Below are 18,314 nucleotides of genomic sequence, written 5' to 3' on the forward strand. Positions count from 1 at the left end.
TTCATGATATTTAGGTTTACTAACTTCTGTGAATCTGGATAATTTGGGGGTGTTTAACATTGTTAATGTTCTGTTGAACATGTAAGGTTACAAAGCTTAATACTAAGGCACACCTTAGTACACTCTTCCTTATTCCTTCCTAAAAACTGATGGAGTCCCATATGTTTAATGTTTAATCCACAGTGGGGTTCTCCCCTTGGTGGTGGTCCTGAGAGCAACTGATCTACCCTATAATTATAATAATAATAATAATAATAATAATAATAATAATAATAATAATAATAATAATAATGTCGTCAGTCTTTAAGGGTCACATAAGCCAAGGTGTAAGTCCTTTGTGAAACACTGCTCCCCACCCTGCCATCATGTGAGTCATTAAGGTTACAAGGGTCAAGTTGTCATTTTGGGTTCAGTCGCAAGGAAAGGCATCTCAAGACGGCATCATCGGTGGCTGAGAGCTTCTGTCACAGGCAACATAACAGGACAAGACTGAGCTGCACATCTGCACCCAAAAGAGAAAGGATACTCTTTTAAGCATGCTAATGGTTTCATCCTAAGGGGAAGATGAATAGCTTTCATGGGAATCCATGGCGCCATGGAGGGCATTATAATGTATAAGGAAGAGTGTAGGTTTGTAGAACATGAAAATATACCAGAACGTGAAATAAAGCCAGAACCGTACCAGATAAGTGTAAGTTTGGAATTAAGCTGTCGAATGTACAATAATAATAATTCTCTCTAATGTTGTTATCTCTCATTGCTCAGTGGGCTCTGCTTTGTTCATTAAGGTTGTAATAGGTCAGCCGTCTAGCCAGCAGGCTCCAAATCATTCCATTTTGGCTCTCAGCCTCCACAAAAGTGGACAAAGAGCGAAAATAATCAAGGAATCAGTGATTTTTTTTTTTCTCTAGAAAGGCGCAGCCAGTTCCTCCATCAGCAATTTTCAGAGAGATGATATATGCTGCATAAGAAAAAAAAGCAGGACCTTGGATGATCCTTTTACCCTGTTTCAGCCCCATTGCCTGAGTCAGCTAGTGCTCGCTCACCATAAACTGCCACTTTTAATTTCCCCACGCTTCGCCCACTTGGCTGCTTATCCTGTGGCCCTTCCTCTCTCCCCAGCACAGAGTACCTTTGAGTAATTCTGTGTGTCCAATCTCCACCACCCTCCCCCCATTATAGTGGCACACAGCCAGAAAATCCACGCTTTTTCACCCACACTCAACACCTTCTCCTCTCAGTTTTAGGATGTGACATGTTGTTCATGAATCATCTGTTTTGGAGTAACTTTGCAACACCTGTGCCTGCTTGTTTTAGTTTGTTTTGATCTACATTTTTTCCCCTCGTCTGTTCTTTTGCAGACTTTGGAGGCGGTGCTGAACTTCAAGTACTCGGGGGGAGCAGGCAAAGTTGAAGGCTACTACAGGGAGCTGTCTTTGGGTGTCCATGTTGATGTGGAACCTTCAGTGTTTTTCACCCGAGTCAGCACCCTCCCTGCTACCAGGTAACTATTAAAAAATTGTATAGCCTTTCTGTTTTTTATGTTTATTTTACTGTAAAAATCAAAATTTTTACATAAAGAAGTTTATCTAAAGAGTGAATGTGGGGTCTGCAGAGACTGGTGGGCTAGTTTGGTGAACAACAGGATAATAATGAGAAGATAACCATTTATTTTTATTGTACTGACATACGTAGTACAAACTGTCCCACATCGCCTCAAAAGCGCAACAAAACACAACGCGGTAAACTTTAAAGTGGATATGAAGTGCACAAAAAGGTATGAATAATAAATTACAGAATGAATGAATGGTCATAAATAGTATCGTAAATAATCATAATTTCTAAATCTTTTGCTGGCCTATTAACAGAGATGGGCAGTAGCGTTACTGTAATCCAATTACTTTTTTCAAGTAACGAGTAAAGTAAGGGATTACTATTGCAAAAACGGTAATTAGATTACCGTTACTTTCCCGTAGGAACACTGCGTTACTAAAACTGTAATTTTTTTTTTTTTTTTTTTTTGCGAGAATGTCTCATGACAGTGACGTAAGCGAGTGCGACATTCGTGACAACAGCTGTCTGCAGATCAACAGTGGATCATATATCGAGTGCAGGAGAGAGTATGAGCGTGCAGCGTTTAAAACGTGGAAGTACTGACCTTACTTTGAGTTTGATTCCATAAAAAGTGACAAAAACATTAGCGTCCGTTGTGCGTGGGAAGAAGTTAAGTCTGAGTTCAATGGTTCTTCCTCAATTTTTGATCTTGTGACTTTCAACTTCCATGCAGCTTTTATATCTTACCGGGCTATTCGTGTAACCTCATCATTCAAACAGATAAAATAACAATACTAACTCAACATTAGCGACTGCAGTCGCAGACAAGCAATGAATAATAACCTATCACAGAGCTTCCCTTGTCACAGCAACTGTTGATAAATCTCATTTTTAAAGCTTCATTTTGCGTCATACACAGTTTTCTCTCTTGATTTGGGGAGCAGATACTGACATTCTCTTTAACCACTGCAGCAGCAGCCCTGCTATGACACTATTGTTAACCAAACCCGAGGACATAGAGATGATATTTTCACAGATGGGTCAGATAGGAGCAGGCACACTGAATGGATATTCATGGCCTCACATATCCTCACCCACTTTTATTCCCTGGTCTGTCTCGCTTCACTTTACTATTTTAGTTCCCCCAACTGTCGTGAAAAAACTCCAAGCAAGGGAGACGGATCATAGCAGAGTAATGGCCACTTGAGGTGAATCATTAGCAGTAATAATATCTGCAGTTTAAGCCATCAATCTTGGCACTGTGCTGATAGATGTGCTGCACCGACTGTTATACCATCACCCTGTCATCACAGCCCCCTCTCCCTTATCTCTATAGCACCCTTAGCTCTCTCAGCCTCACAGCTCTATTATACAGTATCTATTGGTTATCAACTAGATCTGAAAATATTTGAAATGTGCTGAAATTGAAAGGTTTAGAAATGTTTCAGTAGACTGAGTCTTAAAAACTCCTCTAAAGTGAACTAACCTTTTTCTTTCTTCTTATGGAGAAAATTTATTATGGCTCAATTCCACATTTACTGACTCAGTGGGCTTTATATCTTCAGTCCTTGGCCCTCACCAACCCAAAAGCAAGGTGCTCAAAAACCGCAGTGCATATTAACGTGCAAGAAGTCTCCTCACCCACAGACAGACTGTACTGTTGACATAATGTGTGAATATTTGGCCCCTTTCCATGTTTGCATGGAGAGTCTCGTGCAGAGCGTGCTGTATTTTATATCTGAGTTGCTTAAGGTAAATTTAGGATTGGGATTTTTAAATATATAATAAAGATATTCATAAAACGTCTTTAGCACAATACCTTGAAAACTTGGCTAGTACCAAAAACTAGCATTAAACACTTTGTCAGATTTTTCTTACTCATTGAGTGATCAGAACATTGAAATTATTCGATGTGGTTAGGATAGTTGCTTTTAAAAGTGTTCATTTATTGGAATGAGAGGGGAGATGTTCAGAATGAGTGTGTCCCAAAACTCGGCCTCTGTCTTTACCTTTAGCTCTTTCTCATTCTGAATGTTTAAAGCCGAGTTTTGGGTATTTCTGATTTTTATGGTGGAATTACTTGTAATAAGATCGTCTCTTCAGCCATCAGATTTTCTTTTTAGAGAATGATCATCCTCAACCTACAGGACCTACACTGTCGTCAAACGTCAAATTATATCAGAAACATAATGATTCTCCTTCAGCTGCCTGTCGTTGCTCTCAATTGCAGTGCTATTTTCAAAGAGAAATGTGCACAAACCCTGTGCTAACGCTCTATGAATTTTGTTACTACATCACTTCCTCATTGCCCTGCAAGAATGATGCTCTTTCATTGAGTAACTGTTGTTAACTTTACTCAAAGAAATATGGTTAATAGAATTAGACCAGCCGCACCTGCAGGCCTAATTACTGCCAGACCTGTTAAATCAAATCACTTAAATAGAACCTATCTGACCAAGTGAAGTCATCCAAAGATCATTAAAAGCAACACATCGTGCAAAAGTTAAAGAAACTCAAGAACAAGTGAGAAAGAAAGTATTGACATATATCAGTTTGGAAAGGGTTAAAAAGCCATTTCCAAGGATTTGGATTTGAAACGGTGGTAAGCGTGGCATCCATTGGAGAGTTAAAAGTAAAATCTGTTACTGACCAGAAAGAATACAAAGAGTAGTAAGAGGAAATCCCAAAAAGTTGATTCCATTCATCTGAACAGAAACATTTCGTCACTCATCCCAGTGACTTCTTGAGACTCGAGAGGATGAGGAAGAAAATCAACATTTTGGGATTTGCCTAAAAACATCATGATGATCCCTAAAACTGTTGAGAAAAGATTTTGTGGACTGCTTAAGCAAACTTGAACTTTTTGGAAGGTTACATCATGTGTAAAAACTAACACAGGATTTCATAAAGAGAACATCATGCAACAGTCAAACATGGGGGAGGTAGTGTGGTCTGGGGCTGCTTTGTTGCTTCAGGACCTGGACCACAATTGAGGGTACCATGAATTCTGCTACCAGAAAATCCTGCAGGAGAATATCCAGCTATTAGTTCATGTCCTGAAACTCGGGCTCGTGTTGGTATATGGATATAAGTTTAATTCCTACGTTTTTCTGTATTTTACTTATTCGCATACTATAGATGAAAGTTTGTCTATGTGGCTAAATCTGACATATTTACATGATGTATTTAGGTGTGAATGTCGATTAACTTGAATTGTCCTTATAAATAAACAAACTTGGATTATGCAGCAGACGACGATCGGAAACACACGATCAAGTCACCCTCTGAATGGCAAAAAAGCAGAATGAAGGTTTTGGAGTGGCCTAGTCAAAGTCCCGACTTAAATCTAATTGAGATGCTTCCTCCACAGCGATGTGAAAGAGTCATTGCCGGTAATTTCAAATGCTTGATTGCAGTTCTTGCCGCCAAGGGTGGCACAACCAGTTATTAGGTTTTAGGAGGCAATTACTTTTTCAGACAGGGCCAGATAGGTTTGGATAACCTTTTTCCTTTAATAAACGAAATGATCGTTTAAAAAGCGCATTTTGTATTTAGTCGGGTTAGCTTTGTCTTCTATTAAAATGTTTCGATGATGATCTGAAATATGTAATTAATATAAAAACAAAAACATCAGGATAAGTGCTCTTTTTCACAGCTCAGCAAACTAGGTGTTAGATAGAAGTCGGTGCCGCCAACTTTCCTTTCTTACTGTGTTAATAACATGCAGCACCAAACATAGGGGGCACCTGTGTTTGAAACGACCTTTGACCATCCACTGATGCATCACTGTTACCATTTAACACTCACAGAGTAAATAAAAGCACGTCTGGACCTTCTAAGACCACCTCTACAAGGCTCACAGATGAGGGATTGAGATAGTTTACAATAAATATTTCAGACACATGGGGCTCACAGTGTAATAACATTTATTCAAAAACCCATTATCTGCTTACCCATGCAGAGTCCACACACATTCATTTTGTTTGAATTTCTCCTGTTGAAGAGTCAGCGTTACTTGTTCTGATAAGCACTATTGAATTTTTAAAAAAAGAGAAGTTGAGAGAATTTGGAAGTGGTGGTACGAAACTGCTCAATAATACAGCAGCTTATCCTTACGATCTGTTTTTCTGTTTTTCTCCCTCTCCTCCCCTTCCTGTCTCTCTACTTATCGGTTCCTCTTTATGTCTCTTAAAAAGAGAAAGAAAACCAGGAGAAATCCTCCTTATTTGTGTAGTAGTAGAGCAGCCGCTTACATCAGTGTTTAGTCTCCACCGTTCTCCTCATCCAGTCTATTCCTTTTCATCATCATCTTCTTTTTTACTTACTTTACTTTTTTTACTTTTTCTTTTTTTCCTGTTTTTTCTTCTTTCTGCCCTCCAATGAATTCACTATTGGGGAAACACTGGTATTTAATGATTAGTGGATGTAAACAATATCAACAGATAAAACAGTGCAGTGTTGCTTATTATTTCTCTTTTGAACTAATAAAACAGTTAACTCAGGCCATGTTCTGTATCAAGTTACATGTGAAGCAGACTTAAAAGGGAACCATCACATAGTTCACATGACCACAGTTTGTACCAATGCTGATATAGTAAATATGAAAATTGTATTTCAGAACCAGTATGGGGGGAAAAAAGCTGAAACTAGTTAGATTTGTGTTATTAATGCCCAAGTAGTCACCTTCATATGGCTGTGTAATTAATTAATTCAACTAAAGGTAGCGCTTCGTATTTGTCAGGTATAGTATATAGTTCCTTCCTGGCATCACTGTTAAATTCAGAATAAAACAAGACTTTTGTTTAGCTGGTAAATTGCTGTATGGTAAAGCTTTTGATTTTGTGGTTGTAGAATTCAACTAGTGCATGACTGTCTGTTATCTAAGTGTTGTTTTCTAATAAATGCATGACATTTTGTAAAAGAATCATCTCACCTGCTCCCAACAAGTGGGTGGCTTTGAGTATGGTTAATCCAGAATTGTGTGTTGCTGGATTGCTAGTGACATCAACTCATGAATGTGTCCTAGAGATGACTCGCAATGATCCACAGGTGCAGACAAAGAAGAATAAATACAGCTTTACAAAGCTAAATCTGCTCATTACTCCATGCAGTTGTGATTCTTTCTCCTGTCTCTGTCCTTCACTGTTACTGTCCAGTGAGGCATGTTTTGTCACCTAGCTAGCTAACTGGCTCCCTCATCAGTGTTGGGTAATGTTTCCATCACGGCTAATAAGATAGCTGCCACCGTCTGCTGTTCACCTTTTACTGTCCTCCTTTGACTCCCTGCTTGCCTTTTTCACTGCTCACACTTTCACCAGCATGTCACCACCTGATATGTACAGTAATATTAGTGTTATAACAGCAGACCAGCAGATTACGCTAACGAGTTACATTCTGCTGTGACCTCTGCATCTCATTTACCACTCTACTCTTGTTGAAGAACTTTAACTCGTCTGTCTCTGTGTCTCTTTTTCTGAGTTATGCTGTTCTCAATGCAAATGCTTAGCTTCCAGAACAAATGCACAGCATTTTAAATATGCTTATATCAAGTAAGGAACACAATGTGAATAAAGTGAAAAGTAAAATTAAATAAGTTTATGTCAAAATAAAATAGTGGCTTGCACATTAGGCAAATGTGCAAAAGGTCATATCTCCTTATGCATAGCCATACGCTTTAGTGACCTTTTATGAATTAGGGAGAAGCTTTTTTTGTCTCCTTCTTCTTCAAAATAAGATTAGGGGACAAAATCTGGCCGCCAACAAACTGATTTAACCTTTAGGCTTCTTATGAGCAAAGAGAATGTGAGAAATTTCACAATTTGTTTAAAACTGAGGGTTGCTGAGTGTAGTCTAGTCAGGCTTGTTTCTTGTCAGCTCTGGCTGAAAAATGGAATATTTTACTAAATCATATCAAGATCAAATACCTTGAAGTAAGCCAAATGAACGAGTACATGCTGTGCTTGACAACATCATCTGTCTACGATGTGAAAGCGTAAAACTTAATCACCCTAAATTAGTGGTTATCAAAACCTTCTCCTGGCAGGAGCTCCCTTAAGAAAATGAAAGCTCAAGACGATCACCCACCCGTCTTTTTTTTTTTTTTTTTTTTCAAATCAGTCTTTAATGAAAAAACGACCAGGTTCAATAAGTGTTTGGGGATTTTCCAAACATAAATTACATTCACTCAACTTTATACTTTGTCCTGATTCTCCTCTCCCCATACACCTCAACCCCCCATGGCCGGCCCCACTGCAGTGGTTCTGTGCCTAAAATAACACAACATGATTTCCATCTCCTTTTGTTTCTCGTTCGGTAGCCGAGCGATTGTTAATCTGTTTCAGGTGCTTTGACGTTAATGAAATTAACAGCAGGTGCACTAGTGGGGGAACAATGAGACAACCCACGTGAAGGCCCCTGATGTCCCCCTCATCTTTTCTGACAGTTTCTTCGCTAGTTTTGTGTTTTTCTGCGGTCAGTGTCACTACTGGTAGCATGAGGCGATACCTGGACCCCACAGACCGGTATCTGCTCCTTCGTGCAAGCAGGAACAGGATGAGCACTGCCAGGATCATATCAATAGAGGGATACACAGATCTCAACAGGCTGGGCAACAGCGCCCCACGTGTTATTGGGTATTGGGATGAAGTCCTTGGACCCACTGTAAGATCCTGCGGTGGTGCAGTGGGTCCTTGGTTCCTCCTGGTGGAACCAAGGACCACCAGGCCTCATGTGGTAAGAGTATGCAGGTAGTTCCTGGAAGAACTGACTGGAACCACGGTTGCCTGACCTAAATCCAATAGAATAGATCTGGAAAGAATTCCAAAAGGACACTATCTGAGGATTATCCTGACATTGTCAGGCACGTGGGGGTCATACAAACTACTGAGTACCATTTAGAGTTGCTGGACTTCTCATGGACTAGCCTGCTGCATCATTTTTTCACTTTGGGTGTCTGGGAATTCTGTAGGTCGATCATTTTAGTTTCTTTCCTGACACAGTCCATATCTGTGTTTCCAGCATGACTTTTTCCCCCCTCTGCTGAGACCTGATCTCTTTTCTGTGTGTGTTTTTGTTTTGTTTTTTTGTTTTTTAATTTCTGGGAGCAGTGTCTATATATAATATTTACTTTTTACTGATATAAAATACGCTTTTATTGACATTGTAAACCCTTTTTCAATTGGTTATCTGGTTGTCAGATAACCAATCTCCATATTCTCAGTAAGCCTCCCAACATACCCACCACCATGCCTGCAGTTTATATTTTTTATAGTCTAAGTTAAATGCCAGTTTGAGTTTTCTCTATTCTACCGATCACATCTTATTTGACCTTTTACTCATAATGTTTATGACACAATTCAGTAGCGTTTTGTTCATTTGGGCCTCTTCAGAGTGAGTTGACAGATCTCTTAAAGAATGTGATGAATAGGCAGGATGTGTGAAATGCTCAGTGATCCATACTTTACAGGAACCTGTTAAAATCCTATTCACTTAGCACTGTGTTGACCTGGAAAAATGCTTTGCTGTTGAGGAGGAAAATTTTATGGACGTGCATTCTGTTAATCATGCATAGTTCAGGCTACGTCACATCAGTGAAAACGGTCGTTGGAAACATGCATGAGCAAAGTAATTGTGACAATGTGCCTTTGAAAACTTCAAACTGGCTTTGGTGCGTCAAGCTAGCTGTAAGACAGGGATAAAACTGCAGTAGGATGGAGTCAGTCTATCAATTTTAGTTTAACTGGATCAAGTTGGCCCTTACATGCAGTCTGTTTGTGATAATACCACAATTGCCTGTGATAAATCTCAATTCTGTTGTGGTATGAACCAGGGGCAGACTTGCCAGCGGTGGCGTGCACAGAAACCACACATCAGGCTGAGAATGGGCCCCATCTAAGTGGGGAAAATTCATCATTTAGAAATTATAAACAGATGCAGCTTGTTCACTTCATTAATGACCAGCATAAACAGCATAAATTTGTGGCTCAAAAATAAGGGAACAAGTAATGTACTAAAAAAAATAGAATAGTTCAGGTTTTACGCATGTGTTGCTCTCTTAAAACAATGTGATAGCAAATGAGACGATACTGAAGATGGATAAATATGTGTTAATAAGTCTTCTGTTAGAAATTGTTGGGGACTGAGTGTGTGTGGAGCGCAGGATTTTAGCAGATTTTACTACAAACTGTTCCTCTGCATAAATCTGAATTCTGAGTGTAACAGCTGCCACGTACGATGTGTAAAAGAACACGAAACATTATTTAGCGTCAGGTCACGAGGCACCCGAGTGAAAAACCTCTCACATTCTCTTGTATGACTGAGGCCTCACTGAGAATATGGAGATCAGCCTCCACTGCTGGCAGATATCACAACTTTCTGGTAAACAGTAGGGCTGTGAAAAAGTTTTGACATCAGCCCTCACTGGGTATCATGTCGAAATTTTAATGTGAAAATTATTTTGGAGTGAATGAAAAATGTCAAGGAGAGGTGAAGTAAAACTCGGAGAGATAAAATCTATTTCCATGTGGAGATACTGTTAAAAAATTAAAATACGAGTATATCTCTAAAACTGAGAACATCGTGAAAAAGTTAAGTTTCATATTTGTTTTCAGCCTTTTTGTTGTCATTTTGATGATTATGATTTGTATCTTATGAAAATCTAAAAACCTCCGGCAGAGCCAGGTTCATGGTGAGGCAGCCATGACAGGACAGAAGACACGTGGAAAAGTTCATTGTGCACATAAGAAATAGTGTCTAAAATCTTTTCTCTATGCCAAATGCCAATCGCAACACTGAGTGCATGGACGAGTCAGAGGGTGATGGGAGGAAGACAAGACAAAAGGCAAAGATTCAGTTTGTCCTACCAGATTGTTCCTTTGCCATCAACGCCTTTTTTAATGTGGTCTATGCTGTACTCTGTGAACATCCAGCCTTTTCAGCGTCTTACCCTCCTTGAGGAGAGGAGGCAAGCTGTGATGACTGTCATCTGGACAGCTTTCAAATCAACAGCCTTTCTTTTGATTGTGGCTGCATGTGCTTAATTAGCACCAAGTACAAAAAAAAGACCTTTTTCATGATATTCTAATTCTTCTTTAGTGTGTTTTCTGTTGACTGTTTTTTTGGCAAAGGATTGTTTGGGCTTTGATTTTAATTCTTTATGGACATTGTCCAAATGCTGACAAGACATTTAGTGTATAACAAATATTCATTGTGTGTTTAATAATCTCAGTGGTTAAATGTGGACATAAACATGGAGTCAGCTGTCCCTTATTGCTGGCTGCTGTAGCTAAAAATACCCCTTCAGTCGCCATTACATTTAGTGTGCAGGGAGTATGTCACGTTTTTGTGTCAGACTAGGCCTGCAAAATCAGCACGTATTGATTGCAATTTGCAGAACTGACTGAGGTGTGGGCCCAGCTCTCACGATCTTTGCGCTTTTGGTTCTCGCAGTGTTATTTTTACCACCCTGCTATCTTGCCTCAACAATGTCCCCAATCACATCAAAATGACAAACACTTTGATTGAATAGTTTTTTTAAAAAGTCGACCCATTATACTTTTTCTCATTTTTTGACACGTAAAACTTCAAATAACAAAGTCAGATACAAAGTAATCCCTGTGGGTTAAAAGGTCAGGCTTCAGACTGAGCTTTTTCTAACCACTCTGTCTCAGACTCTCCTTCCCCCCCCCCCCCCAATTTGTCTTTCTGTGTGATGTCAGTCGGGGGATTTTCTTTATGACTTTCACGGCTCTGGGAGGGAGATCACCTCGTGTGTTGTTCAAACCTTTTTGTGAGGGGAAACTAATCAGAGGAAAGTTGTCTTTAAGGGAAGTAGCAGCACCGAGGCCCATAAATAAAGATTATTTTGAAGTGAGAGTCATGCAAAGCTACTCTAGTGCAGTCCGAGGATAAAAATATACAGTTGCAAAGTAGGATGTGTCCACAGAAAATGGTACACATTAACTATATATTATATACTGTCGTTTAACTATATTTGTTTGCTTTACAAAGCCAGCATGACCTAGCTTTGAACTGAGGTTCATGCAAAGCCAAATATTTTAAAGCATTTCCAGCAGAGTCCAAGAACACAAGAAAAACAGAACATAAAACAACAGTTGTTGTCCTTTTTGTACCTACAGAGTTTGCATAGTCTTGCTTTTTGTGGTCGTGGTTTCAAAGAAATATGTGGCAGACTGGGAGAATTACTCTTCTGCAACAGGGTCCTCTTCAAATGAGTAGAATACTGACCTCGTGGTTCATTTGTTAGTGTTGTGGGGTTCTCGGGAATAGGCAGTGACAGTCATTAACTCACTGTACTCTGTTCTTTGGCACAGCACCAGGTGCACTGAAAATGATCTGCTGTTTTTGCAGGTGTCATCACATATGCATGGAAATCTGTTGGTAGTAGGATGAAACGAATCCCTGCCACCTTCAAAACTTTAGGGTGTTGCTCAACAACTAAAGCAAGCAATCTATAGTTGTGAGTTATATTAAATGTATGTAAGGCAGCAGTACTCCTGTTTCATTAGTGAATGATTTGCTTTGTACACCACGAACAAAGAAGCAGGTTGGATGTGCGTTCACTTTGAAACGCTGGGGATAATTTTGCTCCCTCTCTGCTTTCAAAGAGGAATGTAAAAATTCACTGACTGAAATGGAGACAAATAGTTTGAAAACCTATTGGCGGATTTGAATTATTTATTCAGCTTAGATCTCTGTGCCCAGCGTAGTAGCTCAGAATACTTATCAAAATGATTCAGTGTTATTACTCAGTTCCCACTAGTTCAAAAGCATAATCTTTAGCTTTCGTCTACAGGCGTTCGGCAGTTGTTGCGGCGACAGATCTTGAATGAAGTCGTCCAACCGCTGCGCAGAATCATTTCATCCTTTAGTCTTTTAACGCCTACAAAAATGTGTGACTTCACATCGTGTGCGCCTCCATTGCCGTCTGTTCTGTCACTCTACCTGGTGCCTAGCACATGAGCAATGAGGCTTGCGTTCTTAACTCGATGCCTGATTGATCTCCTTCGCTGAACAGGATGGTTGATAAATCAGCACCTCCCCCTTTCTGCCTGTTAATCACATCTGACAACGAAGACAACTAGACAATTAAAGGAACCGGGATAGGCCTTAAAAATATGCTCCTTTAATTGCCACGTCAGTTTATTAGGGACTAGGGAAAGCTCGACTAAAGCCTCCATTAACCGTGAGATTTAAGAGGCAAAGAGCTCGGTGGGAGGAGGGTGAATGTGAGGGATGATGGAACAATGGACTTCACAAAATTTTACAACACTGGTGTCAGTTCTGTTGTTCCTAGTTATAGTTTCTGTGTTCACTGTTTGAACACAGTTTGTTTGTTTACAAAGTAAAATGTCGGCAATGAATTGTAGGTCCTAGCTGTAATTTTTTACAGGTTTGACTCATTTATCATGGTTTATCGTGATCAACCAATAATGTGGTAAATATTGATTTTAAAGCAAATATCTGGCGCTATAATGTAAAGAGTCCAAATAATAGATATAATACCGTAAAGCCGTGAAGTTCTGTCACATTGTTGCTGTACGTCTATAAACTGCTTGTTTATGTAACCATATACTCGCTGCACTGGTCAGTGTGCTTCTGTTTTGCGACAGTCCTTCCTTTTATCTGTCATTATGGAGGGAAAAAAAATAACACCTACTTAGGGGTTAAAATTAACTCTTTGAAAATCCAGCATCATCTCTCCTGACTTGATCTAAATCACAAATTGGCCCTCTTATGATCTGCATGAGAAAAGCAGGCGCGGTATTATGTGGAGATGACCTGCTCCAGCTAGACCTGTGGGCCTGATGAAAGCACCGCCACCTTTGATGTTGTGACAAGGAGTGATGAGTACTTCACACCGTGTCTTCTCTTGATGTCGTGCTTTTGGTCGGCCCATGTATGTTGGCCTGTATTTTTAGAAGGTAATTTAATTTAGAAAATAATGAACTCCTATATGAATAAGCAAACCGTTGTATGCACAGGTTACAGACTGACTGCAGCACACAGATGATGAGCTTTAAGTTTAGCATTTGTGAGTGTGAATTATGTAAACCTGTGCAAAATGGAAAAAAGCAAGACTTTGTTTATGCAGCATATCTCATTCTAGGTGCAGCTTAAACTACCAAACACACGAGCAACAGAACCATATAGATAATGCAAAACTAAGTCAATTCATTTATAAGCACATTTAAAAACAACAAATCTACAAAAAATAAAACAACAGGAGTAATGAAAAATAATACAGATGACAGATGAGGAGAAAATGATGAGAGCAATTGAACAACTGACATACTAAGAGTACCTCCTTCACTTTGAATATAGAATAAAGATACAAAAACCATCAGTAGACCATAAAACAACACAGGAAGGAAATGGTATCGTATTAGATATATAAGCATTATGCAGAAGTAGATAATATATACCAAGTATTGATTTATAAATAGCTGGACATGTATAACTCGGGATTATTAGATAATATTATACTGGAGATAATATAATATAATACGTGTGCCATGATATTTAGATGCAAACTATAATATAAGTTGATTTTTCGATGTTTCTGTGAGGATGGCATTATAGTAGAGTTTTTCCAGCACCCTCCTGGGACCTCTTCCTAACATTTGCAGCGTTTCTTAAATGCTAAAACTGCTGACGGCAGCATGGTGCAGAATATACAGTCACTTCTTGTTTCTGTGTCCACAGCACCCGCCATTGTCATCTACTGCTCGACATCTTCAACCCAACAGAGCACGAACTCACTGTCAGGGCCAAGAACAATCAGGACCTGGTTCTCCACGCCAGCGAATGCCAGAGGTGAGTGGAAGGTTTGACTTTTACAAACATACAGATATTTTCAGTGAGTCAAAACAAAACAATTTCTCAAGTTTATTTGGCTCTTTTCTTTCACCTGAGGCATTCAGGCAATATTTTAGGTCTTTCAGAGCTGGTTCACTTCACTGTTAGTTACTGCCTAGAGCAAAAATCAAAGTTATGAATTGACGTCCTGCCTTCCAGCTACTTGACTAGAACTCTGCAGGGCGAGTGTTTAAATGTTAATATAGGTGTTTCTTTTTCGTCTTTCTTATAGCTGCGTGTATTTGCTTATGGCCATGATCTGTGGGTATGAACATGTCTTTAATGGATTTGTTCAGCTATTTGTGAGTTGTTATATATAAACACACTGACTTGTAGGTGTAATTGCAAAATATTGTTGCGCTGCGCCTGGACTTCTGATTCTGATATAAACCTGAGAAAGTCTTGGATGTACCATTAAGTCGTCTGTATATTATGATGTATGTAGCTCAGTTACAATCTGCCTCGGTTATGCCAGAAAGTATGAGACGTGTGTAGGTAATAACGTCAATCGATGATTGCTTTGAGTGTTTATTTGTTATTGAACTGCATAGCTTATCCTTAAATATAGGAAAGGTAAAGCAGAACTTGACACGTGCATTTTCCCTCGGAAAGCTCTTTTATTTAATGTAGTGGTGCTGTGTTTTATTTATTTTACAATGGGGGCACACTTTGAGTTTAAGTGGGCTGAACTAGTAACAATTTCCTTTCTTTCAGTGTAAATAGCATTTAAATCCTTATTTTCTTAATATAAGAAAAAGAAATGTAATTTCAACAGCACGTCTTACTTTTAGTACACGATGAAGAAATGTTTCTTTGTTTAATGAAAGAAATCTGGGACTCGATTGCACGAAACATATGTGTGAAACTACAGAAAAGGTGCTTGGGAGCTCATTGCCCAGACTGTCCTATAATTTTAAATGGTAAATGGTCTGTATTTGTATAGCGCTTTTCTAGTCCCTAAGGACCCCAAAGCGCTTTACACAACCTGTCATCCACCCATTCACACACACATTCACACACTGGTGATGGCAAGCTACATTGTAGCCACAGCCACCCTGGGGCGCACTGACAGAGGCGAGGCTGCCGGACACTGGCGCCACCGGGCCCTCTGACCACCAGTAGGCAACGGGTGAAGTGTCTTGCCCAAGGACACAACGACCGAGACTGTCCAAGCCGGGGCTCGAACCGGCAACCTTCCGATTACAAGGCGAACTCCCAACTCTTGAGCCACGATCGCCCCACTCTGGACACACTTTTTTTTAAAAGACATTTCTATTGTAGAAAGTGAAAAAGCAAACTAAACCGGAAGACTTTTTAGTGGAAGTTTCAGTAGAAGGACAAGCAGTAAAATTAAGAAAAAGTTAAAAGTTCAACATGTTTTAGCCCCCCCCCCCCCCCCATCCCGGCCTTATGTTTGATAACCCCATCCTGAAAGCTGAGATATTGTTCTGGGTTCTTTTGCGACCTCCTGGATGAGTCATTAGTACGATCTTGGATTCATTTTGTAATTGATAATTAGGCCGTCTACTCCTGGGAAGGTTGACTACATTTTCAGTTGTGGATAAAGCCTCTCATCGTGACACACTGGAGTCCCAAAGCCTTAGAAATGGCGCTATAACCTTTTCCAGACTCATAGATGTCAACCACTTTGTTTCTCTTTCATATCTGTTCCTGAGTTTCTTTTGTGCCACAATGTGTTTCTTTTTGACATCTTTTAGGTTACTTCACTTTGTCTGACAGGTTCTGTTTAAGCGATTTCTTCATTCAACACATGTAGCAGTAATCAGGCCTATGTGTGCCAAATGAAATTTAACTTGGCTTTCCAAAAAAATGATACGTTTTGTATTTGCTCAGGTTATTATCATCTAACATTAAAATGTTTTTGATCATCTAAAACATACAAGTGTGACAAATAGATTTGTAGATTACAGCTCAGCATTCAATACCATCGTTCCCTCGAAGCTGGACAGGAAACTGCAGGATCTAGGACTGAGCAGCTCCCTCTGCAGCTGGATCCTTAGCTTCCTGTCTGACAGACGCCAGGTGGTCAGACTGGGCAGCATCACCTCATCCCCCATCACACTGAACACTGGTGCTCCACAGGGGTGTGTACTGAGCCCTCTCCTGTACTCACTCTACACCTACGACTGCACAGCCACTAACAGCTCCAACATCATTGTGAAGTTTGCGGACGACACTACAGTGGTGGGTCTTATCACCAACGGTGATGAGACGGCTTACAGGGAGGAGGTCAGCGCCCTGACCCACTGGTGTCAAGACAACCATCTCACCCTCAACGTCGCAAAGACAAAGGAGTTGATAGTGGACTTCCGGAGGTGCAGAGAAGTACACACCCCCATCACCATCAACGGCGCTGCTGTGGAGAGAGTGAGCAGCTTCCGGTTCCTTGGCGTACACCTGGCTGAGGATCTTACGTGGTCAGTACACACAAACAAAACAGTGAAGAAGGCCCAGCAGCGCCTCTTCTTTCTCAGGAGACTGAAAAGATTCGGCATGAGCCCCCGCATCCTCAGGACCTTCTATCACTGTGCCATTGAGAGCATCCTCACTGGATGCATCACCACCTGGTATGGCAACAGCACCGCCTACAACTGCAAAGCTCTCCAGCGAGTAGTGCGGTGCTCTGAACGGATAATTGGAGGTGAGCTTCCCTCCCTCCAAGACATCTACAGGAAGCGGTGCCTGAGGAAAGCGGGGAGGATCATCAAGGACTCCAGTCACCCCAGCCATAAACTGTTCAGACTGCTTCCATCAGGAAGGAGGTTCTGCAGCATCCGGTCCCGTACCAGCAGACTGAGAGACAGCTTTTTCCATCAGGCCATCAGACTGCTGAACACTTCATAGACACCTCAGCTTCACTACTGGAACTTCAACATTATGCACTCCACACTGTATATAAATGCCACTTGTTTTGCACATATTCAACTCTGTATATTTTATATATTTTATTATTATTATTATTATTTTATTTTATTTTTTTACTATTTAATTTGTAAAAATGTGTATATACACACACACACACACACACACACACACACACACACGTAGGAAAATATTTAGTATACACATCCAGAAATGCATACACTATTATATATTGTACATATATTTATTAGTTTCAGGTTGGCCATTCTTGTATTTTGCTCGTTTGTGTTGTTGTGTTTGCACATCTCTGTTGCTTGTGGGGCTCGCACACAAGAATTTCACTCGCATGTGCTGTGCCAGTGTGCCTGCACATGTGATGTGACAATAAAAAGTGATTTGATTTGATTTGAAATATGCAAAAAAAGGTTAATCAGAAAGGAGGTGCTTTTTCACAGTAGTCTAATATGACTTTCTAGTTGATGTGAAATTCTGTGTATTTGAAACAGACGGCTACAGAATTGCAATTTTCACCAGTTCAGAAAAATGTTATTTTACCCTATTCAGTCACAAACTTATAGCAGGCTGACTGTGTTATTGCCATTTTATCACCATCTTGACAGATCAAAGCCTCTTTAAGGATGGCAACCGACTACAGGTGGCCACAGACCCGCTCCCTGTCTTTGAAACAACCATTTCAAAGGCAACAAGCTTGAAGTTCTTGCAATGGTCACAGTAATTATGACCATCCAGTGGTCCCAGCCACTGTTTATATTAAAAGGTTTTTTTTTTTGCTGCTGTTGTTTTGTTTCCTTGACAATGTTGAGACACACAGCGAAGAGCTCTGTGGCTCTCTTGGTGTAGAAGAACATCGCTTTGATTCCTTAAGCATAGATAAGTGTTTCTTCCCTCTGTAATATGGTTCGATTAATTTAAAGTGTAACAAAGTACAATATAAATGCACACAAATCTACTAAGTCAGAGAATAATTGTAATTGCCTACT

General features: G+C 40.0%; 1 protein-coding gene across 5 annotated transcripts in view; it reads left to right on the forward strand.

The window, feature by feature from the left end:
* trappc9 (trafficking protein particle complex subunit 9) overlaps nucleotides 1–18,314 on the forward strand; it is a 231,322-nt gene that overhangs the window by 115,144 nt on the left and 97,864 nt on the right. For all 5 annotated transcript variants that reach the window (XM_024798279.2, XM_024798280.2, XM_024798281.2 and 2 more), the window contains 2 exons: nucleotides 1,362–1,504; nucleotides 14,278–14,388. In XM_024798279.2, the coding sequence (XP_024654047.2) occupies nucleotides 1,362–1,504; nucleotides 14,278–14,388 (254 nt within the window). The remainder of the gene's footprint in view (nucleotides 1–1,361; nucleotides 1,505–14,277; nucleotides 14,389–18,314) is intronic.

Source organism: Maylandia zebra, linkage group LG22, assembly GCF_041146795.1.
Source record: "Maylandia zebra isolate NMK-2024a linkage group LG22, Mzebra_GT3a, whole genome shotgun sequence".
NCBI classification, from domain to species: Eukaryota; Metazoa; Chordata; class Actinopteri; order Cichliformes; family Cichlidae; genus Maylandia; species Maylandia zebra.